The 13,987-nt window shown below is 42.6% G+C and overlaps 1 protein-coding gene across 3 annotated transcripts; it reads right to left on the bottom strand.

Annotated features, from left to right (window-relative positions):
- Nucleotides 1-6,505: 6,505 nt before the first annotated feature.
- tmem109 (transmembrane protein 109) lies at nt 6,506-9,751 on the bottom strand. Of its 3 annotated transcripts, none has more exons than XM_037763483.1 (4): nt 9,527-9,751; nt 9,222-9,436; nt 8,136-8,238; nt 6,506-7,575 (listed from the first exon to the last, which is right to left on the bottom strand). In XM_037763483.1, exons 2-4 carry the CDS (start codon nt 9,417-9,419, stop codon nt 7,202-7,204), a joined length of 675 nt encoding a protein of 224 aa, XP_037619411.1. In that variant the 5' UTR covers nt 9,420-9,436; nt 9,527-9,751; the 3' UTR covers nt 6,506-7,201. The 3 variants fall into 3 exon arrangements, with proteins under 3 accessions (XP_037619411.1, XP_037619413.1, XP_037619412.1); XM_037763485.1 differs by having other exon boundaries at nt 9,222-9,396; nt 9,508-9,750; XM_037763484.1 differs by having other exon boundaries at nt 9,222-9,396; nt 9,527-9,749.
- Between the last annotated feature and the right edge of the window lie 4,236 nt (nt 9,752-13,987).

The following is a 13,987-nucleotide window of genomic DNA, read 5'->3' as shown; positions in this document are numbered from 1 at the left end:
CTGAGAATTCTGTTGGATGATTGGGGTTAGGGTAGAAAGGCCTGGGAGCTCATGGGTTGAACACACTGCAGGACACACGTGGCCTTCTTTCCTCATAGGAGGCGGGAGTAAAACAAGAGGACAATGTCAGCTAGATGTGATGCAGAAAAAAAACAGTCACTCATGCTCTAATGTCCCACTTGTATAGAATCAGATTTAGGAATTTGTAAACTTGACAATCACTGAATGGAGCTTTGTGTTGAAATGCCTCAGTAGCCTGCAGCCTGCTGCATGAAGAAGGGTGGAATCTGTGATCGAGAAAAAATCAGTTGATGAAGTCAGATCACCTACAAATATGTTTTGCTCATGTGCAAAGCTACATAAAGTCGTTGAGCAGGTAACAAGCCCGTACACTGTCCAAATGTCCTCACCGGGACACAGGTAAAGGAAGTCTTCAATAGAGGTGTCAGGTGACAAATGAAATTTCAAGTTTCTTTTTTCATCATATGCGCAACAATTACAGCAAGCAGTCGTTGGCTCAATGGAAGTCTGGGGCCTCAGGTTCACTTCAACAATGCTCATTAAAAATGAATATATAAAAAAGGAAAATCACACAAGTAAAAGCTAAATTAGAATCAAAGACATAAAATAGTGCAAGTTAAAAACTAGGGCTTAAATATAAACATACATAAATATAAAATAAGTGATGTCAATATCAATTTGTGGAAGGCAGTATTTCAAATGGATAAGTTGAATGTAAACAGGATGTAGTATGTATTTAATGCCCAAATATAATGTAAATGTGTGTGTGTGTGTGCGTGTGTGTGTGTGTGTGTGTGTGTGTGTGTGTGTGTGTGTGTGTGTGTGTGTGTGTGTGGTCTTGTGTAGGGCTATGGTCCAGCTCCAGTAATGTATAGCGCTCCTCCACCAGCAGCAGCCACTGAACCTGTTCCTTACCCGGTAAAGAGTACCTCACCTGCCGACCCCCTGCTGGCTGCTACACCACAGGTATACACACACACACACACACACACACACACACACACACATGTGTGGGGGTGGAGGGTGCGGGGGGGTTTGAGATTCCCCTGTTCCCCCCAAAAGAAAGTTTCTATTTTATAACTATTATATTAATGTGAAGTTACTGAGCCCTCTGTGTTCCACAGTGCAGGCATGGTGTTTTATTGATTTGATCTGGTATCAACAGCTTTTTGAATAAACGAGTACAGACGCAGCCTCCTAGAGTTTCCCCCTCCCTCCGTGATGGGGGCCTAGGCGGATCTGTGGCGGATCCCCACTGGGACCCTCCCAGCTTTCCAACCGGAACCACCAGCTTGTCTGGAAACGTTTTTTCTAATACCACCGAAATGTGTTTCTGAAAACATTTAATGCGAGAAATAATCCATTACTGAATCTCTCTTTGTTTTAAATCAAAAAAGGTTAGCATCAAAGTTTCTCTGGAGTTTCCAGAGGCGGCAAGTCGCACCAGACGCCCCTGATTTGCATAAAGTAGCCTAGACAAGCTATTCTCAACCACTGGGTCGGGGACCACTGGTGGCCTCAGAGCGACATCTAGTGGGCCGCGGAGGTACTGCAAATGGTTAAATTAACCTCTTAAAATCAGACAGCTGCTATTCTGTCTTTCAGAGGTCATAGTGGGCTCAGTACTGAAGCTAGAGGAAAGATACTGGTATCATATGAAACTAAAAAACCTAAGGAATCCATTGGTCCTAACCATGTCATGCTAGCTTGTCGAGAAGAGCACCAAACTACGCTCCACTGTTACGCAAAATCTTGGCGAGGAAAAACTGGCATGGCCATTTTCAAAGGGGTCCCTTGAACATGGGTCTATGGGTGCCCACAAGTCTCCCATTTGACAGTTTTTTAAATGAAAAAGTGATGTTGGAGACAACTCTGACCCTGAATACTTTAGATTTATAGGCTGTGATGGGTGAGGGTATGCTGAATATTTATGTGGATCATTACAGCTGATAGTAGCATAACACCTATTTATAGCCCAGTTTCTTATTTATTTGGTAAGTGGTCCATGGAATTTTTTATAACAATCGAAAGCGGGCCTCAAGTTACAAAAGGTTAAGAACCCCTGGCCTAGACCTCAACTTCATGCAAATGAGGAGCGACCAACCTGACACACCCGTCTCTCGAATCGCACCGCCCACGCTGCCAGAATGCATTGCACGGGTGCTTACATAAGGCTTGTTTGAGATGAGCTGCGGCTCGTCTCGAAAGTAGATGGGAACAGCCGATTGCAGCCGGTGGGAGGTATCAGACAGCGTGCCTGAAGTGGAACAGCTCGGTGTCGGCTTTTCTCGAGTCGTCTCAACTTTCAAAGGCGGTAGTAGCTGTGGAAGTGGATGCAATAGAAATCCCAATGTTAATTGTAGGATGAACACCGTCCGTGGCAGTGTCAGTATGGATTTAAAAGTATGATACCATTTCCTGATCGATTGGCTACTTCACTAAGTAAATAATAAGAATAAAACTAAAATCAAGAGAAGATAATATACAGCAGCAACAATGGAAAACACTACAAATGAATGTGACTCAAGTGTCATCGTGTTCGTTCTAAAACAAATCCATACGATCGATTACTTTCCAAACTATTTCCATCAGTAGTCTTTTCCAGTTTGCATTTAAGGAGAATGCATAAATGTGTTAAAATGTCAATGTCAGATATGTAGTCCCACTAATTAAATACATTACTGCTCAAGATTAGATTCAACTTTACTGTGAGCGCACAGAGTACAGGTACTGAGACAAACCAGGAGTCCAGAGTAATGTCTAATATACACAGTAAAATCTAGAATAAATAGAATGTGTGAGGGGTCTGCATACACTAGATAAACAACTGATCAGCCATAACATTAAGACCACTGACAGGTGAAATGAATAACATGGATTATCTCGTTACAATGGCACCTGGCAGTGGGGGGGATATATTAGACAGCAAGTGAACATTTTGAACTTTGTGTTGAAAGCAGAAAAAATGGGCCAGCGTAAGGATGTGAGGCTGTGATGTGCTGGCTAGACGACTGGGTCAGAGCATCTCCAGAACTGCAGCTCTTGTGGGATGTTCCCGGTCTGCAGTGGTCAGGACCTACCAAAAGTGGTCCAAGGAAGGAAAACCGGTGAACCGGCGACAGGGTCAGACCCGAGGCTCATTCATACACGTTGGGAGCGAGGGCTGGCCCGTGTTGTTCGATCCAATAGAAGAGCTACTGTGGCTCAAACTGCTGAAAAAGTTAATGCTGGTTCCGATAGAAAGGTGTCAGAACACACAGTGCATCGCAGACCGGTCAGGGTGGCCCATGCTGTCTAATGTTATGGCTGATCGATGTACATATATACTGAATATATAAAAATAAATCAAATAATGAAAGAAAAAAGGCATTGTCAAATGTGTTCATGTGAATAACATGCCTTTAATTTTCCATCCCCAGGCTGAATTTGCCTCCTCTCCTGTTGCTCCTGTGGCCCCCTCCTCTGATGGTGCCTACGAGTTCAAGATCGACAAAAAACACCACAAACTTCCTGTAGGGATGCTGACTCCAGGAGCAGCTTCCTACCAGTCCATCCTCACCGTGATGCTACCAGGCGCAGGTGGAAACAACGGACAACATTTGGACAGTAGATTCTATTCTTTATCTCCTTGCCTCCATCAGTATTTAATCCCCTGACTGTGTTATAAGGCTAAAGTGATTAAAATCTACTAGCTCAGCCAGCTGAGTTTTGGCAGTAGCAGTCAGTTTTTTGGGATCAAATTTCCAGAGGTGAGGAGACAAAGAAAGGAAGTGTTTTCTTGAAGTGTTAGCATGTGGAATAGAAATGTAATATCAACATCTGACGAGTAAATCTTAAAACAGGGCTGGCTTCAGTTAACAACCACATATCTATATTTTAACTGATTCCAGCCCTGTTCTTTTTCTTGATTCCTTTTTTTCCGTTTCTGTTGAGCTAGTAAAATCAAGCAATCATGAAAAAAGACTTGAGATTTACTCAAAAATCAGAATCTTGGAGCAACAAAGGGAAACGAACCAGTAAACCACTGAGTAGTAACAGCTAACAGACGTCTTAGATGATAAATGGGTTGCCTTGAGGTGTGTTCAGACTAAACACTAAGGAAATGTCTCTTTTTTTGTACAAGGTTTTTTTTTGCAGTCTGTTCTGACAGCCGATGGATCTGATCAGAGGTGGATCCTAGAAGCAGGATTAGTGAAAACTAGTTAGGGTTAAAGTTAGTTAACCCTGAGATGAGGGAAACAGGGTTTTCAGTTCAAGAAGAGAGGTAACTTAAACTCTGGGTCAGTTACCGTGGTAACTGAGTGTAACTAGATAATTAGATGTAACTAAATAACAACCCCTTTGCCCTTGAGCCTTACTTGGTGTCCAGATTATGGGGTTGGACCACGGCCTAAATGTCATTTAGATCATGTGCTATAGATCATTTAAATGGGACCCTATGTCTTTGATCTATATATTTTATATTTTTCATCTTCAGTCGCTGCTTCGCTGTGTGTTGTCTCTATTTAAAATTCAATGTAGGCTACAGCCTAATACACAGTCAGATTCACCACTTCCTCATCCATTAAGGAAACGTCAGTCTGGTAAACGATGAATTAGTTTGATGATGGTTCATCAGCTCAGAGTTAGTTAAACCCGCTTTCTGGAATAGACCTTTGACTGCGTACATGTGAGTAAGATGAAACGTAGCAGCAGCTAACGCCTCGCTGTCCTGGTCCATGTATGTCTTTTTCCATTTACTTTGTGTAGAATTGTGCCATCTCTAAAGTTAGCATCACATTCAGTCACACCTTCAGGGTCCTGGTCTCACCAGAAAGTGGCAATTGCAGTTATAGCACTACCAGAAGCATACTCAACACAAAGAATACAATAGCTACCTCATTTTGGGGATTCTATGCCTCTTCATAGGTCAACACAGTCGAGTTTGTATCAGTCGATGGTATAACTGTGTGTGTCGAATTGAAATTGAATCCACTGACCTGGGTTTGGTGTAAATGCTAACAACTCAACCGTAAGAATGCTACCAGAAGAACCACTTTGATTGCCTTGATGGCCTCATGCCTCCTTAGTGTTAGAGTATCACTCATTATCTATCATTATCTAATCAGCCATTTATTGCCAAACCACAGTCAAGCAGGAAGTAGCAGCATTCACATGGAGCAAACCTTAATGTTTTGTCAGTTATTACCCTCGCTTCTGTCATAAACATAATGATATATTATACAGACCAAGTGCCACCACACCAACTGGTTTTGAGCTGTGGTTCTGTGTCCCTCCTGAGATCCAGCATGGAGGTCAGAAACCTTCCTACTTCTCTTTAAAACCACTAACACGCATTCATTGAACTGTAAATAGCGTCACAGATGCCTTTCTTTACAGTGAGTAGACACAGGGAACCTCCGTCTCCACATGTCAATGATCCAGGTCGGCTGGCTTCACTTTATGTCCTGCATACGGTGTCAAGGCAACGGGGGACTCATGTTTAAACTGGGACTAACACGTTCTGAGCAGAATGAGGTCTGTCTAGTTTGTTTTTGACCTCTGCGTCCTGGATCTGATGTTCAGTGGTGAGATGATCTGTGGTTCACATAATGTTGTTTTTTGTAAATGTAACCAATGATATTCACGTGTAGATGTAGTCCATAGTTGTGGTTTAATACCCCTCATTTTATACTTAAAAGTGGTAGTATACATACTGTATATGGATGTGCAAATGTGTATGTCAATGAAACTACGCATGGATATACAATTCTGGAGTTTCTTTCATTTTCAACTCACAGCTGAAGATCAAGAAATTCTCCATTCGAATCATTTTTACAGGAGACAGTTGGAAAGAAAATCTGCCAGCTTTATATGATACTGTTAATAAACTCAGTGCTGCAAGCACAGTAAAACTTAAATGTATGTCAAAAATAATGGGTGCATTGGAAAAAGACACTTTCCTGCTTCCCCTGGTCCATCCTACGGTACGAAGGTCCAGAGGTTACTGTTCTGATTCCTCCGTCGGTCACACTGAAGCAGTGTTGGGAAGGTTCTGAAATGTAATGGAAAACAGATTACTAGTTACCCTGTTAAAAATGTAATAAGTAATCTAACTATTTTAATTACTTCATGGATGTAATGTAACTTATTACATTTTGTTACGTTTTGATTAGTTTTCAAACAAATGTTTTAAACAAGATTGTTTCCTCGGGTTTTACACTTCATAGTAATGTTGGAGCTTATTTCTGACTTCAGAAGAAACAGCGTTATCTATCTTATTATTATTATTATTATTCTCCAGACAGATCCGACCCTAGTAACAGCAGCTGTCTAGGTCAATTATTCTGTAGCATTCTAAATAAAAGAATACTAGATTTCCTGGAGGAACACGCCATCTGGAGTAAAAATCTAATTGGCTTCCTCCTAAAACACAGCACCACCGACCATGTGTTGTTGAAGACAAACTAAGCCTTTTAAAATGAACTGCAGACTAGACAGGACTCCTAAATTTGAGCGTTTATTTGCAAAGAAACCAGAGATAACACAGCGACAGTTCGGCCATCCAGCATTCCGGTGATCCAACTCCTAAAAATAGCCTGGATAATCATTCCAGCGAGGACAGACTAAAATGGTCACAGACTCAAAGTCCAAATCTTTATTTAGCAGCTTTATACCTGTGAAATGTTACAGCAGAACATTACTGATAGCTGCACTTGTTCATCTCAGAAACTCTCAACAGTAACAGTACCAGTCTTTGGCTTTATATTCCTCTAAAAGGCTTTTTAAAAAAAGTTATTTTTACCCAAAAACACCTTCTTCTCATCGATCTCTCAAAAAAAAAGCAAAAGACGAATATTTCCAAAATGTTTCTTTAATGTAGTAAAAAAGACGGTTCGACTGTTGGACGTGAAAACGTTTCCCTTCACACTGGCACATTCATTGAAACAAATAACCATTTTAAAAGGGAGAAACAAACATGTAGACTAAGAAAAATCACTGTTTCCAGGAAGTAACCATATTGTGTCCATAACAAATCAGAGCTATGAATTACTTTTTGAACACATTATAGAAAACATCCAAAGTGTAGAAATGTTTCTGCCTTGACAGTTCCAGAAGGCCGAACAGGACAGCAGCGCTCCATCATCCGTACGTGTGGCATCAGGAAGGAACGAACATTTGACTTCTCTCAGTCCCTCCTTCACTCCTCCGTCCTCCTCCACCTCTCCATCTCTCTCAGCCGTCTCTCCAGGACCTTCACCTGCTCCTCCAGGTGAGCAGTTTGATCAGCTGGATTAGAGCCCCTCCCAGTCCCAACGCCCAATAGCACGCACACGCACACCAGGACAGCCAATCGAATGACCATGGTGTCCGTGCCCACGCTGTGGTCGCTCAGGATGAATCCGAAACAGACCAAAGCCACGCCCAGTTTCAGCAGCCACAGAGCCCGCTTCAGAGTGGAGGCGACCAATCGGAAGACGAAGGAGATCAGCCAGTAGCCAATGAGAGCCACGAGAACCCACTGGGCCACAAAGATCAGCCCCTCTGGGGTCACTTTGCTGATGGGGAAACCACCTGTGGAAAACAGGAAGTCAAAGCAAAGAGAACAGTTTACTAATATTATACATATATAATAATAATAATATATAATATTTAATTAAAATAATAATTATATATATCATATTTAATTTAAATAATAATTATATATATATATATATATATATATATATATATATATATATGAAACTGACAGAAAATGTTCCACTGGCATAAAGGGCCTCTCCATCTCAGTCCACCCTTGGATCACGTGGCACAGCCAGGTTTTTCTGATGCACACCAACAGTTCTGTTGGGTTTTTTTCTTGCTACGCTAGCGGTCTGTAAACTGTGATTGGGGATCATTTTACTGCTCACTTTTGTTTTTCCTTCAACATAAGTTTGAAAAACCTGTTTAGTTTCTACCCTGTCTGATCATCTGACTGCTGGCGTTTCTGACCCATGTGATCCCTTTTAGTAGTTTCAGACTGTCCTGATGTCATCATCTGAGCCTGCAGCATCACAGGAACTAATGAGGCCTGAGCCTGCGTCTTTGTGATGGACAGTAAAGACCCTGGAGTGTGTGTGTGATATATTTACCTTGGATTCCAGCAGCCTGCAGGAAGTGTGAGACATACTGTAAGAGCACGTTCAGACCCACACTCACACTTCCTGCCACAACACCCAAGACCTGAGAGAAAGCCTGGAGGAGAGGGAGAGGGAGAGGGAGAGGGAGAGGGGTGGAGGTAGAGATTCATGGTTAGATAAGGAAGGGACAGCGGGATTGGCCTGCTTTACCTACATTACCCATACTACCATATTATTTAGACCGTCAGGGATCGTCTACAAAATGCAACGCCGAAAAGAGAAAAATATTCAATAACTTCAATATTATACAGTGTAGTACCACTAAAAAAACTTCACACATCAATGATCTCCTCATAGTTGTTCTACAACACTTAGTTTGGAAAAATATGCTTTTGTATAATTGTGGTGAATTGTTAATGGGAAAATATTCAATAACTTCACTTTTATAAAGTGTAGTAACATCAAAATGTCTTAATTAGTTTAATAAGTATAATCAGGAAGAGACCATTGATGTGTGAAGTGTTTTTGGTGGAACTACACTGTCTAATATTGAAGTTATTGAATATTTTTTCTATTACAAATTCAAAACAATTACCAGGATGTCCTACATCTGGTCGCATTTTTGCAGAATGCAAATGCCTTTCTGGTTATTCTTACCCACAATCCTCTGTGCAGCGGATATAATAGCCAGAGGGTCAAAGTTCAAGGTGCAAAGTAGTATATGTCCCAATAGGCACACTGCATGCAACACTATGTGCTTTGTAAGGGCAGCTGCAGTACTATACTAATGTACTAAATGAGATGTGGAAGGCACCATGAGTCTACCTTTAGTGAGTCCAGCCAGGAAGCAGGAAGTAACTTTTCCTGACACGCGTTAAATCAGACAACTCCTGATGTAGACTGTATGCAGTATGTGACCATGTCAGGCAGCTCATAACTATCATAACGTTACAGCTCCAACCCACAGTGTCCCTCTGTTGTTAGGATATATAACATGTTCCCCAGTCCAACATTAAAGATATGCAAATCCATGTTTGGCGTATTAGTCTTCTCAAGTGAGCCGCCAACTGTTGCCCTCTCTCACCGCCTCTCTCTCACCTTCTGGACCGACAGCAGCGTCTGCTCCCCGGCCATCCTGCCGAGGTACGACCTCCCCTCCCCGGCCAGCTCCGACAGGGCTGTCCGGAGGTCCTGGAGCATCCCGGAGCGACTCTCCGACACTCTCTCCCCCGAGACAGAGGACAGCAGCACGGCGCTGAGCACACACAGCCCGCTGAGGGCGAACATACTGAACATGAACAATAACTACAGTACTGGGAGGAAAAGACACTAAGCAGTAACTTTATTCCATCTACAGGTAAACACAGCGGCGGGGAGGCTGCACAGGAGGAGGAGCCACCCACCGATGAAGAGGAGCCACCCACCAGGGCTGAGGGCTGAGACTCAACAAGTTTCCATGACGGCTTCACCTCCTTCTCCCATGTGAGAGAAAGGCTCTCTTTGTTCTGCAGGGCAGAGTTAAAGTGGCAGTAGGCAGAATGTTTTTAGCATCATTGTGCAAAAATGCCATAATAAACTTTCAGCATATTGTAATTCAAGTGTTCTGAGAGAAAACTAGACTTCTGCTCGTCCTCATGGCTCTGCTTTCAGGCTTTAAAACATCTTGTAGATCCTTCAAGAGATTTCAACATGGCTGCTATGTCACAAACGTTCTCATTTTACAGCTAAACAGTACACTACGAGATGTTTCTGAGAACTAGTGATGGCGAGCTGAAGCTTCATGAAGCATTGCAGCTTTCCAGCAAACTGGTTCGGAAAAGGGTTCATTTCTTGATGCTTCATGTGCACGAAACCACCTGTTGGCCAAAGAGTGTAAAACAGGCTGATATGATCTTAACCATGTGATCTGTGATATACTGTGTTTTGCGCCAGTAAAGGCTGTTGGGACTGACTATAAACAATGAAAAAATATATATTACCATGTAATCCATTTATATTTATATAATATATAATATAATGTCTATTTTCTAGTAAGTATATTATGAGTATATAACATACATGTATGAGTAATGCATCTTATGTGTGTAAACCAATCCTTTGGTCAATAATTGTATTGTATTGTAGTGTAATATAATATAATAATGGCAGGAGGGGTAATATTAGTGTTCTGTGTCACTTCTGGAAAGTGGCATTAGTTTAACCAGTGAAGATCTGAACCACTTCCTGAACCAGTCAGCGGTATGGCCGGGCAGCGAGGCTTCAGACGTCATCAATGACGTATTGGTCTAAAACGGTACAAGCCTCGATACACGCATCGCGGAAAACTTCCTGGATCACTCGACACACGCTCCGAAGCCTCGGCACAGAACGTAAAATCACTACTGAAAACATCTGAGGAGAGAAATTGGCATTAACGTAACATAATATTGATTCATAAGTGATCAGCGCTGCCTAGTTTGACCGTTTGGTCGGAGTTCGCCAGTGATTGACAGCCGGCTCTCATAGACGGCAGCTGGACAGCAGACCTCAGATCAGCTCTTACTGCTTGATTTCCTCCGGTCTGTGAAATCTTGCAGATGCCGTTAGGAGCACCGGAGGACACCGGTGGACACACAGGAACATGATTCTTTTCAGATTACCTGTTTCATGTACTACTGTCACTATATAGCGACCGTTTTATGAAAATAACTTTTTTTAATCATATTTGCTCCAATCTCGCCTACTTCAGCTTTAACGTCCAAATGGATGTATTAAGAGCTGGCAGCACTTCTTCAACACGTCCTTTCAGCCACATCTATCGTGCTGTGTTCAAGTGCTGGTGGGAAAGTCCGACGACCGACAGTGAGATTGGTCGCATTTACGCCATTTTGACGTTTTTTCATATTAAACTCGGTGAAATTACAGTTGAGTTCGACCAAAGCACACTTGGTAATTGTTGGAAAGAGTAACGACGACGGTTTAGGTGAGTTTTACTTTGTTTCTGTCCAATTTGAATGAAGTGTTTTACGATGCTCCGCTACGTACAGCTGATCTCAACATAAACAAAAATACACGTGGATGCTTGCGCAAGCTGCACGGAGAGGAGGGGGGGGCGGTGCGTCTCCGAGTGCCATTCTAGTTTTATTGTATTTTTGGAAAGGTCCACATTAGGCTACAGTTTAACACACTAAAATTAGATTTATACAGCACAATTATTGAAACTGACACTCGGGGAGCAAAACCTTAAATACACTTTCTGCTTTGCACCCTGTGAGGGTCACTTGCCTCTCAGCAGGCTGGTTGGGTTCATTATCTCTGAGAAGAGGCAGCTGTGGAGCCTAATTGTCCCTAATGAGGATCAGGTGGTTGAAGCCTATATCTATCTGGTTTCAGTACTCAGGTACTGACTCACTGTCTCTTTGTCAGAGGTAGTGAGAGTGCTGTCCTGCTTTTGCTCTGTCTGTGTAGGGGTGTGTGAATTTGTACCACGTGAACCTATCTGTGGGATTCACTCGCCATTTAGCATCTTCTTATAGTCTCCTAGAGTGGGTTAGGTCTGTGTGGCCTGCCCTCGCTGGTTCTTTTGTTTCATTTATGTTCTAATCAGCTGATCGGCAGCAGGGTTTTAATTTCAGTCTTTTCAAGATATATTCAGTGTAGGAAGCCTTCCTTTTAGGCCTGTTTTCATTTGGATTTGGATTAACTTTTAGATTCCCCTGGTCCACAATTGCGTCCCTCACCCCGTTTCCCCTGACAACACCCAATCTACATTTCAACATGCTGTTCTCTACAAAACACACGAGAATTTGACATAAAGTCACTTGTTTGTCATATCAAAACACTACCACTGAAAATGACCCCCCCCCCCGCCCCCCTCGGACCAATCAACACGTTCTAATCCCAACTCGTCACATACTGACGCTTTGTCAGACCCCACAGCATCACCTTACAGTCGCAGTAAACACATACTTAGGTTCAGGCATTAAAACCACTATGTACAGTATAGGTTTAGGGAAAAACAGCATGGTTGGGCTTAAAACTACTAAGTTTTTACAGTGAAAATGACACTGAATGTTGTGAACAAGGGACAAACAGCTGATTGGAAAGGAAACAGGCGAACAGCATCTCCTGGATGAAAGCCCTGTGTTTGTTGGACCCATCCACCTCCCCTCCCACCCACCGTGTGTGTCTCTTTGCTCTTAAAGCTACTTCGCCACATTCTCGCCGCACTTTTCCTGAGCGTTTGATATTGCTGCGGATGGCTTTACATTGTAGTTAATGCCCGGTGCGTCTCATACTGACGCTAAAGGGTCTCGGCCGTGACAGAGCGTCAGTGTTTGACGCCCTGGGAATGTGAACGTGCCGGCCCACCAGATCAATGAGGTCTCAGACTATAGGGAGTAGAAGACGATGCTAGCTCTGATATGTCTAACCATATTCTCAAAGACAAAAAGAAAGGTACTGCAATCCTTATTTGAGAAGAAAGACACATCAGTGTTGATGATGGTGTCAAACAGGACTTTAGGGTTGGGTTCGCTGGAAGACAATGAGGTTGGCAAAGTAAGAAATCCTCACATCCTTAACCATGCTGTTAAACTCAGTTAAAAGGTATTTGTGTTGGACTGACAGACCATCATTTTCAAATACACCAAATGTAAGCAGGGCAGTTGCTTTGTCATCAGTTTATCTACAGCGTTGTCTGGGAAAATGTCTGTTAAACACGGTTCTTACAGGAATTTGTGATGTCGCAATCACAGGAATTACAGTTGTTTATGTTTGCTGACTGAGTTCCTTTTTTCAAACCTCTTCGCGCAGTCAGCACAACAGAAGTCAATGTGGACTAAACTGTGAAACACTTTTCATTGCGTTGACACAAAATGCAGTCAATGACCACATCTTTCAAAATTCAGGAACTGCGCCTCTTCAAACTCCATGTTTGCAACCTACTGTCAATGTCAATGTTAAAAACCTAACAGAAATAAAAAGCTCCTGATGGGGACCTCCAACGGTGAGCGCCTCATTTCATTCACTGCTGGCCTCTATGAAAGAGTTGTGCCAGGTGAGGAAAGGGGCCAAATGAGGCAGAATCCACAACATTTAGTAATTGTATGCAGACGATGTGGTGTTTCACCATCTCTTCCAGTCACAGACTGGTTTACAGCCCATCCCAGGATGGAGTCTCTTTTCCTTCCACCTTACTCTCCATTCCTCTACCCCATAGAGGAATTCTTGTCCTTGTGGAGGTGGAAAGCTTAGGACCACCAGCCACATGATCAGCTGTCCCTCTTGGACACAATGAATGCTGGATGTGTGGACTATAGCTGCAGAAGATCACCAGGGGTGGATCAGAGATGTGCACAAAGTTTCTTTCCCAGGTGTATTACAAGAGAGGACAGAAGGTAGAACAAATGCAGAAGACAGAGTTGACTGTTGTATTTCTATATTTCTGGCTGTATGTATAGTAAATGTGTATCGTTCTGTTGCATTACTGGATCTGCCATTTGCGGTCAATATAGTGAGGGACCAATGACAAATGAAGTAAACAAAATGGTTTGTGAATTCTGTATCGCTTCACTTGACTGTATTTTGATCAGTTCTTTGCAGGCGACTACTTGAAAGATACACTAGCTATTGATGTTTTCAAACTCAACTGTGTAACTGTGCTATACAAATAACAGAGTCACATCTGGACATTGAACTTCATATCTTGATGAACATCCAGATGTTTGCATTTGTTCAATAGTGCTCTGAAACATTGATCGGATCAATACAACACAGCTGCGTGTGAATCACAGCAGCTGTCTTTATAAGCCCAGACTTTGTCTCTGTCACACACACTCACACACACAATATGTTTGACTAAATGTATCTCACTGGGCCACAGG

Source organism: Sebastes umbrosus, chromosome 3, assembly GCF_015220745.1.
Source record: "Sebastes umbrosus isolate fSebUmb1 chromosome 3, fSebUmb1.pri, whole genome shotgun sequence".
Lineage (NCBI taxonomy): Eukaryota > Metazoa > Chordata > Actinopteri > Perciformes > Sebastidae > Sebastes > Sebastes umbrosus.
Note: the sequence above shows the minus strand (reverse complement) of the source record. Positions and strands in the feature narration are given on the sequence as shown.

Bases quoted from the DNA above. Each gene is read 5' to 3' on its own strand.
- tmem109 (XM_037763483.1), bottom strand. From the start codon at position 9,419: ATGTTCAGTATGTTCGCCCTCAGCGGGCTGTGTGTGCTCAGCGCCGTG. The intron at 8,239-9,221 runs GTGAGAGAGAGG...CCTCTCCTCCAG, and splicing joins CGCTGCTGTCGGTCCAGAAG to GCTTTCTCTCAGGTCTTGGG. The intron at 7,576-8,135 runs GTAAATATATCA...TGTTTTCCACAG, and splicing joins GCAGGCTGCTGGAATCCAAG to GTGGTTTCCCCATCAGCAAA.